Consider the following 16,919-nt stretch of genomic DNA (forward strand, 5'->3'; position numbering starts at 1 on the left):
CATCAAAAAGAATAAAATACTTAGGAATAAAGCTACCTAAAGAGACAAAAAACCCCTACTCTTAAAACTAGAAGACACTGATGAAAGAAATCAAAACTGACACAAACAGATGGAGAGATATGCCATGGTCCCTGACTGGAAGAATCAATACAATCAAAATGACTATACCACCCAAGGTAATCTATAGATTCAATGCCATCCCTATCAAATTACCAAGGACATTTTTCACAGAACTAGAACAGAATATTTTCTAGTTTGTTTGGAAGCACAAAAGACCCAGATTAGCCAAAGACATCCTGAGAAAGAAAAATGGAGCTGGCGGAATCAGGCTTCCTATCTTCAGACTATACGACAAAGCTATGGTCATTAAAACTGTATGGTACTGGCACAAAGACAGAAATATAGACCAGGGGAACAAGATAGAAAGCCCAGAATTAAACCCATGCACCCACATTCAACTAATCTTTGACAAAGGGGGAAAGAATATACAACGGAGAAAAGACAGCCCCTTCAATAAGTGGAGCAGCCACATGTAAAAGAATGAAATTAGAACACTTCCTAACACCGTACACAAAAATAAACTCAAAATGGATTAAAGACCTAAATATAAGACTGGATACTATAAAACTCTTAGAGGAAAACACAGGCCAAACCCTCTCCGACATAAACCACAGCAGCAACATCTTCTCAGATCCAGCTCCTAGAGTAATGACAGCAAAAACAAAAATAAACAAATGGGACCTAAATAAACTTAAAAGTTTCTGCACAGCAAAGGAAACCCTAAAGGAAACGAAAAGACAACCTACAGAATGGGAAAAAAATTTGCAAATGAACCAACTCCAAAGGGATTAATCTCCAAAATTTATAAACACCTCCTGCAGCTCAAAACTTATGGTTTCCAAATGAGACAGCTTGGGAGGTGGGGGGTGGGCTGGGGGTTTGGGCTGGAAATGCTCTAATTTTGGTTGTGACGATTGTACAAGTATAGATGTAATAAAATTCATTGAGTAATGAAAAGAAAGGATAAAAATCTCAAATAAACGACCAAAACTTATTTCAAAAGAAATTAGAAAAAGAAAAAACCAAATAAAACCCAAAGTTAGCAAAAAGAAAGTAATCACAAAAATCAGAGAATAAATAAAATAGACTTAAAAACAATAGAAAATGTCAATGAAACTCAGGGCTGGTTCTTTGAAAAAATAAACAAAATTGATTTACCTTTAGCCAGACTGATCAAGAAAACAAGAGATGGCTCAAATCAATAAAAGTCAGAAATGAAAAAAGGAGAATGAGAGCTGACACCACAGAAATGCAAAGGATCACAGGAGATAAACGCAGACAAGTATCTGCCAATAAAATGGACAACCTAGAAGAAACAGATAAATTCCTAGAAATGTACAATTCCCCCAAGACCAAATCAGAAAGCAATAGGAAATACGAACAGACCAATTACCCGTAATGAAACTGAATCAGTAATTTAAAAAATTCCCAACAGACAAAGTCCAGAACCAAATGACTTCACACATGAATTCTACCAGATATTTAGAGAAGAATTTCTCAAGTAAGTGCAAAGAACTGCAGAGGAAGGAATATGCTTCCGAACTCATTGCACAAGGCCAGCGGTGCCCTGACACCAAAAATCAGACAAAGACGTCACCAAGAAAGGTAACTGCAGGCCAGCATCCCAGTGAACAGAGATGCGGGAATCCTCAGCAACACACTGGCAAGCCCCAGCTTTTTTTTTTTTTTTTTTGGCTTTTTGTCTTTTTGAGGGCCACACCCGCAGCAAATGGAGATTCCCAGGCTAGGGGTCGAATCGGAGCTGTAGCCGCCAGCCTCCACCAGAGCCACAGCAACTCGGGATCCGAGCCGCGTCGGCAACCTACAGCACAGCCCAGGGCAACAACGCCGGATCCTTCACCCACGGAGCAAGGGCAGGGATAGAACCCGCAGCCTCATGGTTCCTAGTCGGATTCGTTAAGCACTGTGCCACAACCGGAACGCCCAACCCAATCTAATCATACATGAAAAGAACCACCCACCATGGCCGAGTGAGGTCTACCCTAGGGATGCGAGGGTGTTTCAGGATTCATGAATCAATTGATAGGGTACACCGCATTAGCAAACTGAAGAATAAAAATCTTACAGTCATCTCAACAGGTGCAGAAAACGCTTTTGACAGACTTCAACATCCATTCATGATTTTAAAAAAAACCTCTCCACCAAGTGGATACAGGGGGAACATGCCTGAGCTTAACAAAAGCCCCACAGGACAGGCTCACAGCTAAGCTCACACTCAGTGGTGAAAAGCTGAAGGCATTTCCTCTAAGATCAGGAACAAAATCAGGATGCTCACTCTTGCTGCTTTTATGCAACATCGTCTTGGAAGTCCTAGCCATGGCACGCAGACAAGAAAAAGAAATAAAAGTAGTCTAAGTGAGAAAGGAAGAAGTAAAACTGTCGATGTTTGCAGATGACATGATACCATACATAGAAAATTCTAGAGACACCATCAAAAAATGACTAGAGGAGTTCCCGTCGTGGCGCAGTGGTTAACGAATCCGACTAGGAACCATGAGGTTTCGGGTTCGGTCCCTGCCCTTGCTCAGTGGGTTGACGATCCGGCGTTGCCGTGAGCTGTGGTGTAGGTTGCAGACGCGGCTCGGATCCCGCGTTGCTGTGGCTCTGGCGTAGGCCGGTGGCTACAGCTCCAATTGGACCCCTAGCCTGGGAATCTCCATATGCCACGGGAGCGGCTCAAGAAATAGCTAAAAAGACAAAAAAAAACAAAAACAAAACTAGAGCTCATCAATGAATTCAGTAAAGTTGCAGGATACAAAATTAATATATAGAAATGTAAAGTATTTCTATATACTAACAATGAACTATCAGAAAGTGAAACTTAAGGAAACAATCCCAATTACCATTGCATCAAAAACTATAAACTGGAGTTCCTGTTACGGGTCAGCAGGTTAAAAACCTGACACGGTGTCCATAAGGATGCAGGTTTGATCCCTGGCTTCACCCCATGGGTTAAGGATCCGGCGTTGCCCTGAGCTGCGGCATAGGGGCAGATGCGGCCGGACCCCACGTTGCTGTGGCTGTGGCGATTTGACCCCTGGCCTGGGAACTTCCATATGCCGTGGGTGCAGACCTGAAAAAAAAAAGAAAAAGGATTACAGACCTAAATGTAAGACCAGAGACAATAAAACTCTCAGATGAAAAGAAAACATAGGTAGAACACTCTTTAACATAAATCATAGCAGTATTTTTTTGGATCTGTTTCCTAAGGCAAAGGAAATAAAGGCGAAAATAAACACATAGCACCTAATTAGCCTTACAAGCTTTTGCACATCAGAGGGAACCACCGACAAAAGGAAAAGGCAACCTACTGAATAAGAAACTAGCTGCCCAGCATGCGACCAATAAGGGGGCGATAGCCAAAATGTACTAAACAGCTCCTACACTTCAACACCAAAAAAAACAAAATTTTCTGATTTAAAAACATGCAGAATAGACATTTTAACAAAGAAGATACGCGGATGGTCACCGGGCACAGGAAAAAGTGCTCAACAGGTCACTAATCACCCTCGAGATGCAAATGAAAACCCCACTGTGGCCCCAGCTCACACCTGCCAGAACCGCCATCATTTAAAGACCACAAACGACAAATGCCGGTGAGATGTGGAGAAAGGGGAACCTCTACACTGTCGGTGGGAATGTAGCCGCTGTGGAAAAAAGCATGAAGGATGCTCAAAACACTAAAATTAGGAGTTCCCTTGTGGCACAGCAGGTTAAGGATCTGGCACTGGCACTGCAGCAGCTTAGCTGGCTCCTGTGGCCCAGGAACTTCCACATCCTGCAGGCATGGCCACCCCCTCCCTGCAAGAAAAAAATATATATATAAGGAAAAAAGAAAAAAGAAAGAAACGCACAGCACAATTTTTTTTAATTGAAAATTGAAAAAGAATTATTAAAAAAAACCCTGGGATGGGAGTTCCCATCGTGGCGCAGTGGTTAACGCATCCGACTAGGAACCATGAGGTTGCGGGTTCGATCCCTGCCCTTGCTCAGTGGGTTACCGATCTGGCGTTGCCGTGAGCTGTGGTGTAGGTTGCAGACGCGGCTTGGATCCAGCGTTGCTGTGGCTGTGGTGTAGGCCGGTGGCTACAGCTCTGATTCGACCCCTAGCCTGGGAGCCTCCATATGCCGATGGAGCGGCCCAAGAAATAGCTAAAAAAAAAAAAAAAAAAAAAAAACCCTGGGAGTTCCTGTCGTGTACAGCAGGTTTACTGCCTGCAGTGGTGTCAGGAGCAGGTTCAATCTCTGGCCTCACTCAGTGGTTTAGGGATCCTTCATTGCTGCGAGCTGCAGTGTAGGGCGCAGATGCAGCTCAGATCCCGTGCTGCTGTGGCTGTGGTGCAGGCCTCAGCTGAAGCTCCCATTCAGCCTCTAGCCTGGGAACTTCCATATGCCGCAGGTTCAGCCCTAAAAAGCAAAAAATGAAACAAAACACAAAAAATCCCCCAAAACCAAAACAAATAAACAAAAAACTATGTGCCTCCTCACAAATTCTGACATCTCAAATTTCTCATAACGAGTATGAATAGTTGCAGAAGATCAAATTTGTGGTGTATTTATGAACTTTTATTTTATTTTTAAAATTTTGGGGGGTGGAGGGTCCCACCGCCACCCCCGTGGCATATGGAAGTTCCCAGGTTAGGGGTCAAAATGAAGCTACAGCTGCCGGCCTACACCACAGCCACAGCCACAGCCACAGCCACAGCCACCCGGGATTCCAGCCATGTCTGCGACCTACACCACAGTTCACAGCAATGCCGGATCCTTAACCCACTGGGTGAGGCCAGGGATCAAACCCACATCCTCATGGATACTAGCCGGTTGCGTTTCCACTGCGCCACAATGGGGACTCCGTCTTCTTGCTTTTTCAGACTTCCAGCAGCTCTTCAGCCAGCTTTCATATTAAAATCCATCTTTTGCCGTTCCCGCTGTGGCGCAAGGGGATCGGAGGTATCTTGGCAGTGCTGGACCACAGGTTCGATCCCCAGCCTGGCTCAGTGGGTTAAGGATCCAGTGTTGCCGAATCTGCAGTTTAGGTCGGGACTGTGGCTGGGATCTGATCCCTGGCCTGGGAACCCCATATGCTGTAGCACGGCCAAAAAAAAAAGGAAAAAAAAATCCGCTTTTTAAATGTAGTAAGTCTGTACTTTGCAGACTGCTCTCTGACAGGTGCCGGGAAACAGATCCTGAAAGAGTCAAGCATGCAGTCTGCTTGGACATGTTCTTGTCCTTGGCCCTGAACGAGCTTCTCACCAATGGGAAAGGCCGTGCCAGTGATCCACGGCCAGAAGTGGCACCTCAGCGAAACAAATTCACAGCTGCAGGTGGAAGGGAAGCCTGGATCTCCTCAGGAGGGAGCCTGCAGCCATCAGAGTATGTACAGATCTGTCGGCAAGCCTCCTAGAGGGCCCTGGCCACTTACTGGGGTGACCATGCCCTGGAGGAAGGGCCACAGCCAGACTTTTTTGGGGACCAAATTCTGTTTTTGTTTTTGTTTTTTTTGTCTTTTTGTCTTTGTTGTTGTTGTTGTTGCTATTTCTTGGGCCGCTCCCGCGGCATATGGAGATTCCCAGGCTAGGGGTCCAATCGGAGCTGTAGCCGCCGGCCTACGCCAGAGCCACAGCAACACGGGATCCGAGCCGCGTCTGCAACCTACACCACAGCTCACGGCAATGCCGGAACCTTAACCCCCTGAGCAAGGCCAGGAACTGAACCCACAACCTCATGGTTCCTAGTCGGATTCGTTAACCACTGCGCCACGACGGGAACTCCCAAATTCTGGTTTTGAATCACTTCCTGGGACCCCAAAACACTAGAGTCCACTAGTCACAGTGGAGGCTTATCATGGTCTGGAGGTGATGGAACTGGGGTGCAGTTCATACCACATCCGGCTGGTAGTTCTACAGGTCCACCCTGCAGCTATTTCCCCGGCGCCTAGAAGTGTTCAGTAAAAAAATACACTGCCAGACACCCTCTGGAGAGGCCCACGTGACAAGACCGAAAGGCAACAAGAAACAGAGGCCCCACCGTCAGCTCCCAGGGGAGCAAAGGCTTCCCCAGCCAAGCGCCGAGGTGAGACCACAGCCCTGGCTGACATCTGACAGCAGCCTGCGAGAGTCACCCAGCTGAGAGCTGTGCCTGGATTCCTGACACTTGGCCGCCGTGAGGCAGCACGACCACCACTACAGCTGTGCCAGGTTCTGACGCCAGCACTGGCACTGCCCCAGCCCAAGGACAGGCCAGGAGCCAGCAGGCCAAGTGGACGTGGCTTTCCCCGCTGTCACACCACCGGATGATCCACCCAGGGCAGCCGTGCTTCCTCTCTCCGTGCCGCCGAGGCCTGCTGGCCAAGCAGTTCCAGGAAAGGAACGCTACCACCAGGTGACATGAGGACGGCACCCACTGGACATCGAGGCCTCGGCGTGACCACTCAACTAGCGACAAAGGGGTCACCGCACCACCTGGGTGATAGAGTCTGACCACCAATGGCAGGGCAGGTCACTGCCTCTCTCCAGGATGCTATGTCAGGACCCCAAGGGTCCTGGGGAACCTTGTTACCCACACATCTGATAGTAAACTCCAATGGGAACCTCAAGCAACTGATACACGGGTGGAATATTACTCGGCCAAAAAAAAAGAATGAAATCATGCCATTTGCAGCAATATGGATGGACCTAGAGATTCTCATACTACGTGAAGTAAGTCAGACACATGCTGATACCATATGATATCACTTATATGTGGAATCTAATAAGACATACGAAAGAACTGATTCACAAAACAGACACAGACTCAAAGATTTTGAAACCGAACTTACAGTTACCAAATGGGAAACACTGGAGGGAGTGATAAATTGGGAGTTTGGAATTGACACATACACTTTTTTTTTTTTTTGGCTTTTTAGGGCCGTATCTGAGGCACATGGAGGTTCCCAGGCTAGGGGTCTAATCAGAGCTGTAGCCGCCGGCCTACACCCCAGCCACAGCAACGCCAGATCCCAGCCGCATCTGTGACCTACACCACAGTTCACGGCAACGCTGGATCCTTAACCCACTGAGCAAGGCCGGGGATCAAACCCGCAACCTCACGGTTCCTCACGGTTTCCGCTGCACCGTGACAGGAACTCCGGCACTATTATGTACAAAATCAGCAACAGGAAGCGACTGGACAGCACAGGAAATCTAGCCAGTGCTCTGTGGCGGCCTAAATGGGAAACGAATCTGGAAAAGAATGGACATATGTATAGACGTATAACTGATTCACTGCTCTGTACGCCTGAAGCTAACACAACACTGTAAGCCAACTGCACGCCGGGAACATTTGTAAAAACTAAAGCAAGTGAACGCAGACAGGCAGCGATGAGGATTTGCATCTTTTAGGTACAGAACCTAAAAGGGCAGCGGATGCCCCAGCTGAGAGCAAAGGGCACGTGAGCAGGTGGCAGAGGGCGTCACACCTGCAGCCCACGGTCAGTCACAGAAATAAGAACAGCAGTGGCCGTGTGAGTTTCCTTCCGCATTTTCATCTGTTTGGTGTATTTGTATAAATTAAGCAATTCCTTTTCCACTCCATCCTAGTCTCCTGTATCTTAGGTAAGAGTCGTCGGTGCCAGTAAGCTTTACAATTTCGTCTGTAATCTTCAAGAAGTCCAGGTTCTGGGTGAGACCTGAATGAAACTCCCAGTGTAATTATCCTCAGCCAGGGATGCAGGGAACACGGGGACTTGGTGTCCACTTTTTGGAAACACAGCGGGACGGTCTCCGTCCACGCCAAGGACAGCTGCACCCTGTCGGGCAGAAGCCCCAGGGCGGCGGTGCCCAGCACCGGGTTCCCCAGCGCAGAGCCCGCCCTTCCCTGTCCTGCTTGGCGACGCTCCTCTGCCTGCGGCTCCCTACGAAGGGGCGCTGAAGGCAGGCGGCGGGAGGAGGGCTCCTCGCTTTTAGGTGCCTGTCCTTCCTCTTGGGCTATCGCAGCGACGGCCACCCTCGCCAGCACTGGACCCATAACAGCCTCACCCGAAGCTCCCAGGCCTCAAGAGACGAGGCCCTGCCGCCCTCTGCTGCACCCAGGCCAGAAATCAGAGTCAGGGGCAGGGGCAAGTGGAGCGGGGACGGGGCAGGGCGGCTTCCAAGCGAGGCGGGGGTTCTGCAGGAACTGGCTGATGCTGGCCTGGAGGCCTCTGCCTGCCGAGGACCCCTGGGAAGTTTCAGAAGACACCCTTCACCAAACAACGAGACCCATGCCCGTGAGTTCCACGGTGACTCCTCGGGAGGCCGAGCTGGTACCAATTGTCCCCATGTCAACACGGGTGACGGGACACCAGAGGAGAAGAGGTTCGGCGGCAGCACTTAACCCGCAGCGGCAGGCGTCGAGCAGAGGGGTGGCCAGGATGCCCTCGGCAGGGCAAGGTGCAGGGCAGCCTGGGCGCTGCTGCTCAGCTGCTGGAAGCAGAGGAACCCCGGGCTCCGCCGGGCAGAAATCCGACAGCAGGCCCCAGTCCCTCACCGGGCTTCCAGACATAAGTCCAGGTCAAAGACTTGCAGCTCCTGGACCAAAGGGGACACCAGACACCCTTGGAGAGGGACCCGCAATGGCTCTTCGGGGGGCCCCCAGTCCTCCCCTGGAGAGTCGGTGGCCTGGGAAGGGGGATACCAGACTTTGGGAGACCGTTCAGTATGGTATCTAAACTGACCCTGACACGGGGGTTTCGCGATATCGCCCAGGCCCTCGGCTCAGGGAACACAGGCCCAGGGTAGGCGGCACTAAGGCCCACGTCCAGCCGCGGGAGGTCCAGCGGGGACAGGTGCACTTAGCTGCTGGCAGAAAGCTCCCACAGCTCCTTGACCAGCAGGGCCGCCACGGCAGGCAGAGCCAAGCGGGAGCCCAGGAGCCTCCCCCTCCGACAGGAGAGTGAGCAGGACGGGAAGAGCGCTCGCCGGAGGAGCTGCGGAGACCAGCTCCAGCCCGAGGTCCTGACGGACCCCAGCTGGTATCTGACAAAGGGCAGTGGCGCCAAGGTGGTCCAGACGGTGCCGGAACAGCTGGACGTCCACCTGGACGCAGACTTCACACCTTTCACAGCCATGAACTCAAGAGGTACCACCCTCCTAAATGTCAATACAACACGAAACTGACTCCTAAACGACCTGATTTTTTTTTTTTTTTTTTTTTTGCCATTTCTTGGGCCACTCCCTCGGCATATGGAGGTTCCCAGGCTAGGGGTCGAATCGGAGCTTGTAGCCGCCGGCCTACACCAGAGCCACAGCAACGCCGGATCTGAGCCGCGTCTACAACCTACACCACAGCTCACGGCAGCACTGGATCCTTAAGCAAGGCCAGGGATCGAACCCGCAACATCCCGGTTCCTAGTCGGATTCGTTAACCACCGCGCCACGACGGGAACTCCAACAACCTGATTTTAAAATGAGCAAAAGAGAGGTCCTATTGTGGTGCAGCGGAAACAAACCCGACTAGTATCCATAAGGACGCAGGTTTGATCCCTGGCCTTGCTCACTGGGTTAAGGATCCGGCGTTACCGAGAGCTGTGGTACATACAGGCTGCAGACGCGGCTTGGATTCCCCATTGCTGTGGCTGTAGTGTAGGCCGGCAGCTATAGCTCTGATTTGGCCTCTAGCCTGGGAACTTCCCATAAGCCACAGGTGCAGCCCTGAAAAGCAAAAAAATAAATAAAATGAGCAAAAAGGAGTTCCTGTCGTGGCTCAGTGGTTAACGAATCCGACTAGGAACCATGAGGTTTCAGGTTCCATCCCTGGCCTTGCTCACTGGGTTAAGGATCTGGCGCTGCCACGAGCTGTGGTGTAGGTCGCAGACGTGGCTCGGATCCCGCGTTGCTGTGGCTCTGGTGTAGGCCGGCGGCTACAAGCTCCAATTAGACACCTGGTCTGGGAACCTCCCTATGCTGCGGGACTGGCCCCAGAAAAGGCAAAAAGACAAAAAAAAAATAATAACAATTTAAAAAAATAAAGAAGGGAGTTCCCGTCGTGGGGCAGTGGTTAACGAATCCGACTAGGAACCATGAGGTTGTGGGTTCGGTCCCTGCCCTTGCTCAGTGGGTTAAGGATCCAGCGTTGCCGTGAGCTGTGGTGTAGGTTGCAGACACGGCTCGGATCCCGTGTTGCTGTGGCTCTGGCGTAGGCCGGCGGCTACAGCTCCGATTGGACCCCTAGCCTGGGAACCTCCATATGCCGCAGGAGCGGCCCAAAGAAATAGCAAAAAGAAAAAAATAAATAAATAAAAATAAAATAAAAAAATAAAGAAAAAAATAAAATGAGCAAAAGACCTAAAGAGACTCCTCCCCAGAGAACAGGTGGCAAATAAGCACCCAAAAGATGCTCCGTATAATCTTGTCATCGGAGAAAAGCTAATTAACACGACAGTGAGCCACCACCCACACCTCTCGGAAAGGCCAGGATCAGACTCCGGCAACACAAATGCTGCTCAGGACCAGGGGCAGCAGCAACGCCCATTCACTGCTGGCGGGATGCAGGGTGGCGCCGCCACTTTGGAAGACCGTCTGGCAGCTTCTGCCCCTCCGATGACTCCGTCACGATCCTTGGTGTCTTCCCGCCAAAGCGCTAAAAACGCGCGCGTCCAGGCAAAAACCTGCGACGGATGCCTGCCGCAGCTTTGGTCATAACTGCCAAACCCGGAAGCAACTGAGCCCTTCGGTGGGCAAGTGGATAGACTGTGGTCCAGCCAGACGACGGGTTAGTCAGCACTAAAAAGAAAGAGCCATCAGCCTTGAAAAGACAGAGGAGCCTAAAACGCACACCACCAGGTCAAAGAGGCCACCTGGAAACGGCTGCATCCAGTACGACTGCAGCTCTGTCACCTTCTGGAAAAGGCAAAGCCATGGAGACAACAAAAAGATGGGTGGATGGGAGGGACCGAGGGGGTGGGAGGAGGAGACAGAACGCGGGGGCACTCAGCACGGTGACAACACCATGAGGCCGCCGGGATGGACACCTGCCGTCATCCATCTGTCCAAGCCCACAGAAGGTGCAGCACCAAGAGCCCGAACCGTGGCATGCCAGCGCGGGCTCCTCAACCGCAGCCAGGGTCCCCGGGGGGCAGGGACAGGTGGTGATCCTGTATCACCGGGGAGGCGCCACACGTGCGGGGACTGGGCACTTACGGGAAACCTCTGTGCCTTCCCCTCAATTTCAGCTTTAAAAACAAAGCCTAAAACAAACAAATGAACAAACAAAAAAGCAAAAAAAGTTTAAAAAGTTAAAAAAATTGGAATTCCCGTGGTGGCGCAGTGGTTAACGAATCTGACTAGGAACCATGAGGTTGCGGGTTCGGTCCCTGCCCTTGCTCAGTGGGTTAACGATCCGGCGTTGCCGTGAGCTGTGGTGTAGGTCGCAGACGCGGCTCGGATCCCGCGTTGCTGTGGCTCTGGCGTAGGCCGGTGGCTGCAGCTCCGACTGAACCCCTAGCCTGGGAACCTCCATATGCCGAGGGAGCGGCCCAAGAAATAGCAAAAAGACCAAAAAAAAAAAAGTTAAAAAATTTAATTAAAAAATAGGAGTTCCCATTGTGGCTCAGCGGAAACAAATCTGACTAGTAGCCATGAGGACGCAGGTTCAATCCCTGGCCTCGCTCGGTGGGTTAAGGATCCTGCGTTGCTGTGACTATGGGGCAGGCCGGCAGTTATAGCTCCTATTCAACCCCCAGCCTGAGAACCTCCATATGCCGCAGGTGCAGCCCTAAAAAGACAAAACGTAAAAATAAATACATAATAAAAACACAAACGAGCATGGGGGCGGCCATCTTACTGCCCTTAAATTCACGCGTTTCTGGCCTCGGCAAGAAACAAATGGTGGTGGGAGACGACGGATGACAGAGGTGGAAGTGGTGTCTCCACCGCAGCAGATCCACAGCCTTGGGCCCTTTGCTGGGCACCTGCTCACTTGGTAAATGCCTGCTCCCATCACTGTGAGGGCGCACACGGCTCGCCTCAGCGGGCGAGGATGGCAGAGACGCTCACTGCTTTGTCTCGGGACGCTGGTTACGCTCAGGCTCCCGCCACAGGACGGGTATCAGGGACTGCGGTGGGCATCACTCGGCAAAGGGGAATAAAGACTGCAGGTGGGGTGCGCCCGCCGAGGCGTTTTCGATGATTCCTGGCCCAGCCCTAGGGCGCGGGTTAAAGAACGCGGGGCAGGTCGCAGCTGCGGCTCGGATTCGACCCCCGGCCCAGGAAGTTCCATACGACGTGGGGGCGGCTGAAAAAAGGGAGAAAACGACTGGAAGTGAACTGAGCTTGCTAATCAGTTGCCCCCAGGGAGGGAAGCCGTCCTGGATTATCTGTGAAGATTCAGTGCGACCACAAGGGCCCTTCCAGCAGGAGGGATTCGGGAGGAGACACAGGGGAGTGGCCGACTTTGAAGACCTGGGGGGGTGGACACGACACCACATGATGATACGGACTGCGGGGGACAGAGGACAGGAGCCAAGGAGTGGGGTGGGGAGCTGGTGGGGAGGGGGCTCTAGGAGCTGGGAGGGGTCAGAGGTGGCGCCTCCGGAGAGCTTGCTGGGACCTCGATTGGGGCCTGTCAGGGCCGCATCAGACGTCCAACCTCCCGAAGGGCAAGAAGAGAAATCTGCACTGACCGAAGTCACCAAAGGGCCTGAGCTGTCCTCACGGCCGCTACGGGGAACCAGCACAGCAACCTGACATCTTGCTGATCCAGGAAGTTCCAGAGGGTAGGAGATAAAGCCTCGCTAATGAAGCTCTCAGGGTCATAGATCTGGGACCTGCCCGGACGCCCCGAGGCAGAGTAAACTACTACACCTCCGACGGCCCTCCATCAGGGGCCAGAGGCTCTGGCTGAGGCGTGAGCTGCCGGGCTGCTGGGCTGAGCGACCGGCAGGTCTGATGAGCTGAAGGCACCGGCGGGAGAACCGCGCCGAGGGGACTCTGGCGAGAGCCCGGTGCACGCAGCATAGACTTCAGGCTCCAGAGCGAGGCCACGGCTTCCCTGGCAGAACAGCTCCCGGTGCCGTCGGCCCGGGCGCACCCGGGACTCCAGCCTGCGCACCAGAGGACAAGCAACCTGGGTTCCCCACCCCAGCCAAGGTCCTCGCTCCACGGACAGGTGGCACAGGCGGACGGAGGGATCCGAGGACACCCACACTCCTCTGGGCTGTGCTGCTGGAGCGGCCCCGCCCATGCCACCAGCACTCCTGGGGGGAGGTGGTGGAGGAGGGAGGGACTCGGGCTGGATCCGCAGAGCTCAGTCCACGTGGGGCCCGCTGCCACATCACAGCTCCTGGCTCGGGACGCCCTGAAGGACAGTGGTGGGGGCTCCCCCGAGGGGGCTGCTTAGCCACTTCCCGTGGTGGAAAGAGCAGCCCACGCTGTGCAGATACACGGATGCCAGGAAAACAGCGAAAGGCTTGGCTGGTCCATCGGGAGCCTGAAATGAGCAAGCCTCCAACCACAGTGACAGGCGGGCCTGGGGAAAGGCACACAGGTGGCGCTGCCGCAGGGCCAGGTCTGAGGGTACCGAGCAGCCAGGGGCGGCTCTGCGTCTCCCAGCCAATTCCCCCGACCGAGCCCACCGCGGAGGAGGCATCGGAGAGGCGGTGGACATCACAGCTGTCCTGTGGACGCTGGCCACCAGAGCCTAGGCAAAGGCCCGTGAACGGAGGGGCCGAGGTGGCCGGGATGGTGGTGACACATGGGCCCAAGAGCACATGCCCCTCTAATCAAGGCCGATCTGGACCCGTCCTGCCGAGTAGCCTTTAGGTCGACTCAGACACTCTGGCTGACAACTGGGGCAGATCATCAGAAGCGCGGGTGGTGACAGGAGGTCGACACTGATCCACGCAATGCTGCCCAGGGGGACGAACGCAAAGAAGGCTCTGGGCCAGCAAACGGCCACGAGGCCTTGCCCCCGGGCTCATGAGACTCCTGAGCAGGGAAGCAGGTGGGGCCCCGTGCACAGCCTCCACCCCGGGCCCAGGCAGAGCCGTCCCACGTGACACCTCGCATGGCGAGGATGGCACGGCTTCCGGCTGGGATGGAGCTCCTGCTGGGCTGGCTTCGGCACTGCCCATTGTACGGCCGCACCTGCAGACCCGCCCGCTCACCCCAAACGCAGTCCTGGCACCCGTCTTGCCTCTGAGCCGGTGCCCACTTCTAGCAGAAAGAGGCGATGCCACAGCCGCCTTGCCTTAGTCCTTGTCACACAGAGCTCTGACCTCAGAGAAGAGTGGAAGGCTGGAAGCCCTGACCGTGTAAGGTTGGGTTCGGTCTGGAAAGTTCCGTGGGGGCCCACGTTCCACCACAGAAATCAAAATGGGGGAGCGGGTGTCTGTCCCCTCCCTGACACAGGAGTGTGCTTCAAGGCCGGACCACCCTTCTCGCCCGGCGCCTAGATCTTGAGCAGTGACCCCAGGTCGGAACAATCAGAAGCGACACTCGCAGAGCCGCAGAGTCGAGAGCAGAGGCGCGGACGGCCGCCACTCCTCCTAACCGGACACTTTCTGGGGCCTGAGCTGCCCTGTCCTCTGCTTCCTCTCCCCTCTGCCTCTCTCTGAGCCCAAACCTCCCGCGGCTGGACAGCCTTCCGGCACGTACGCTGGGCGCGGGTAGTTTCTACGAAACCATGGTCAGGACTCTGCAGACCTTCTGTGGTCTGCCTGTCCTCAGGGCAAGGTCGGGCTCCGGACTCTGGCCCTTGGCAGGGGCGGGGGTGCAAAGGTGACCGCCGGTTCTGGGAGCTCATCCTGGGCGTAAGGCCAGCACCACTCAGGGCAGGATCACGCGAGACAGGCTGCCCGTGGCGACCTGACAGAAGGGAGACGCCAGCTTAGCGCTGGAGTCTGGGGTGGGGAGACCTGGAGGGGCTGAAAGAAGCCGGGAGCTCACCGAGCAGCATGCTGCGGTGGCGGGGGGGGGGGGGGTTCGGACACAGTGGGGGAGCAGTGGAGGAAGACCAGGCACGCGAAGTCAGGGGGACACGGGTCTGCAGTCTGGATGCGCCGTGGACTTTGAGGACACCCAGTGGAGGGCTGGGATGGACCTGAATAGGAGTCGGGCCCCAGGCAGAAAATCTGGATAAAGACGCAGCCCCGAGGCCCTGCCGGACAGCACGGAGGCTGCGAGCTGGGAAGACACAGCCCCCGCACGGGCAGACACCCTGCAGCCCGGGAAGCCTTTGCACCCAGGGGGACCTGGCCACAGCATGCAGAGGGACCACCGCAGTGGCCCCAGTGGGGGTGGCACCCCAGCCACCACTTGGAGCTGGAGGCAATGGGGAGAGGCTTCCGGAGGGCCCACCATGGGCACACAGGCACCGCAGGTGTGTCCAGCCCAGGGCTGCCCATCCCCCCACCCATCCCGGCAGGGCCCAGAGCAGCCTGGGGCACGCAGGCTCTCACCTGCTGGGGCCCCTGGGTCCTCAGGGAGCATGAGCCCCTTCGCCCGCCGTCCGGCCTCCCTCTACAGCTGGTGCCCCTCTCCTGGCTGCCCTGGAGAAGGGGGTGGTCAGTGTAGGGCGCTGGGGAGGTTTCTGGGCCACCTCAGGAGTGGCCCCGGGCAGCTTCAATGAACGAGCAGCTGGCCGTGGCCTCCCCGGGGTGCTGCCGGGGGTGGGGGGCGCCCCTGAGCGCCAGCAGACAGGACCGCCCTGCACCTGCGTGGGGAGGGCCGGGGTGGCGAGGCCTCCGATAGGAGGCCCCTCTGCCGCCCTGTCTGCCCCACAATGCTGCCCCCAGCCGGTGGCTGCCTGGCCGCTTCCCAGAGGCCTCTGGGCCCGGCAGGGCTGGGCCAGGCAAACCAGTCGGGCCAGTGTGACAGAGCCGGCTGGGATGGGGCCCTGGGCGTGGGTGTGAGTCAGCGGCCCCAGGCTGGGGAAATGCTGGGGAGGAGCCGGGGGACGCCGGCACCCTGGCTGGCCCTGCACCCCTCCCGCAGTCGCGTTCCCAGGGATCCGAAGGCCGACCAGGTTGGAGCTCCTGAGGCCCCCCAACCAGGCGGCCTCAGAGCCCTCAGGGCCGGCTGGGCTCTTCCTTACTGCCCAGTTCGGTCCACGGAACACCCTCTGGGCCTTTCGGGGTCCGATTCTTCCAGCTCCCGCGCAGCCTGGCCCCATGCAGGCGCCCACTGAGAGGGGCCGGTGGACCGTCGTCCCCACAGGGGTCCAGGGGACCTGGCCCCGGGCCCGCTCTGAGTGCTGGCCGGGGGCGGGGGCTCCTGGAGGCTGGGCTAGGCCTAGGACTGCCCGTGGCCAGTGAGCGTCTGGTCGCTGAGGCTGGGGACGCAGCCCTAGGCCCTGTGGCTGGAGTCTCGGTCTCGTGGGACCAGGGGTGGACCGGGTGGGACGGGGGCGGGGGGCACCCGGGGCCCGCCCAGGGCAGGACCAGGCGCGTCCCTACACTCAGCCGGCGGTCTGGCTGCCGAGAGTCGCCTCCTCCAGCTTCTCTGTCTCCCTCCCAGTCTGGCCAAAGAGGCCTGTGCCCGGGCCGCCCTGCGCCGTGTCAGCGCGTTAGTCAGCCTTCGCGCCCGGGGGAGCCGCCGCGCCGCTGAGTCCCTATAAACTCCCCAGCGTGGCCCAGCCCGCCGAGTGGGGCCCGTGAGGCCCACAGACAGAGCCCGGCCAGAGCCTCGGCGCCACGGGCACCAGCCAAGGGGCAGGTCAGGCACGAGGGGCCGCTGGAGCAGAGGGCCCACCGTGGTCTCCCAGGGTGCCCTCTGAGCCCACCTGATCGAGGCCGGCCAGCCGATGAGCCAGGGCCCCAGGGAGCAGATTCCTGGTAAAAGAGGCGCCAGAGCGGGGCCATGTCTGGGAAGCGAAATCGAGCTCGC

At 55.5% G+C, this 16,919-nt stretch overlaps 1 protein-coding gene across 4 annotated transcripts in view; it reads right to left on the bottom strand.

Moving 5' to 3' along the window:
- Positions 1-16,919, bottom strand: part of IQANK1 (IQ motif and ankyrin repeat containing 1) — a 46,128-nt gene that overhangs the window by 24,928 nt on the left and 4,281 nt on the right. Inside the window, exon 1 of one of the 4 annotated variants that reach the window (XM_047785590.1) lies at positions 15,494-15,823. The exons of the other annotated variants lie outside the window; for them this stretch is intronic. Within the exon in view, the coding sequence (XP_047641546.1) occupies positions 15,494-15,524 (31 nt within the window). The 5' untranslated portion in view covers positions 15,525-15,823. Of the gene's footprint in view, positions 1-15,493; positions 15,824-16,919 lie in introns of those variants that run through there. 4 annotated transcript variants of the gene reach the window in all.

This window comes from Phacochoerus africanus, chromosome 6 (assembly GCF_016906955.1).
Source record: "Phacochoerus africanus isolate WHEZ1 chromosome 6, ROS_Pafr_v1, whole genome shotgun sequence".
Taxonomy (NCBI): Eukaryota; Metazoa; Chordata; class Mammalia; order Artiodactyla; family Suidae; genus Phacochoerus; species Phacochoerus africanus.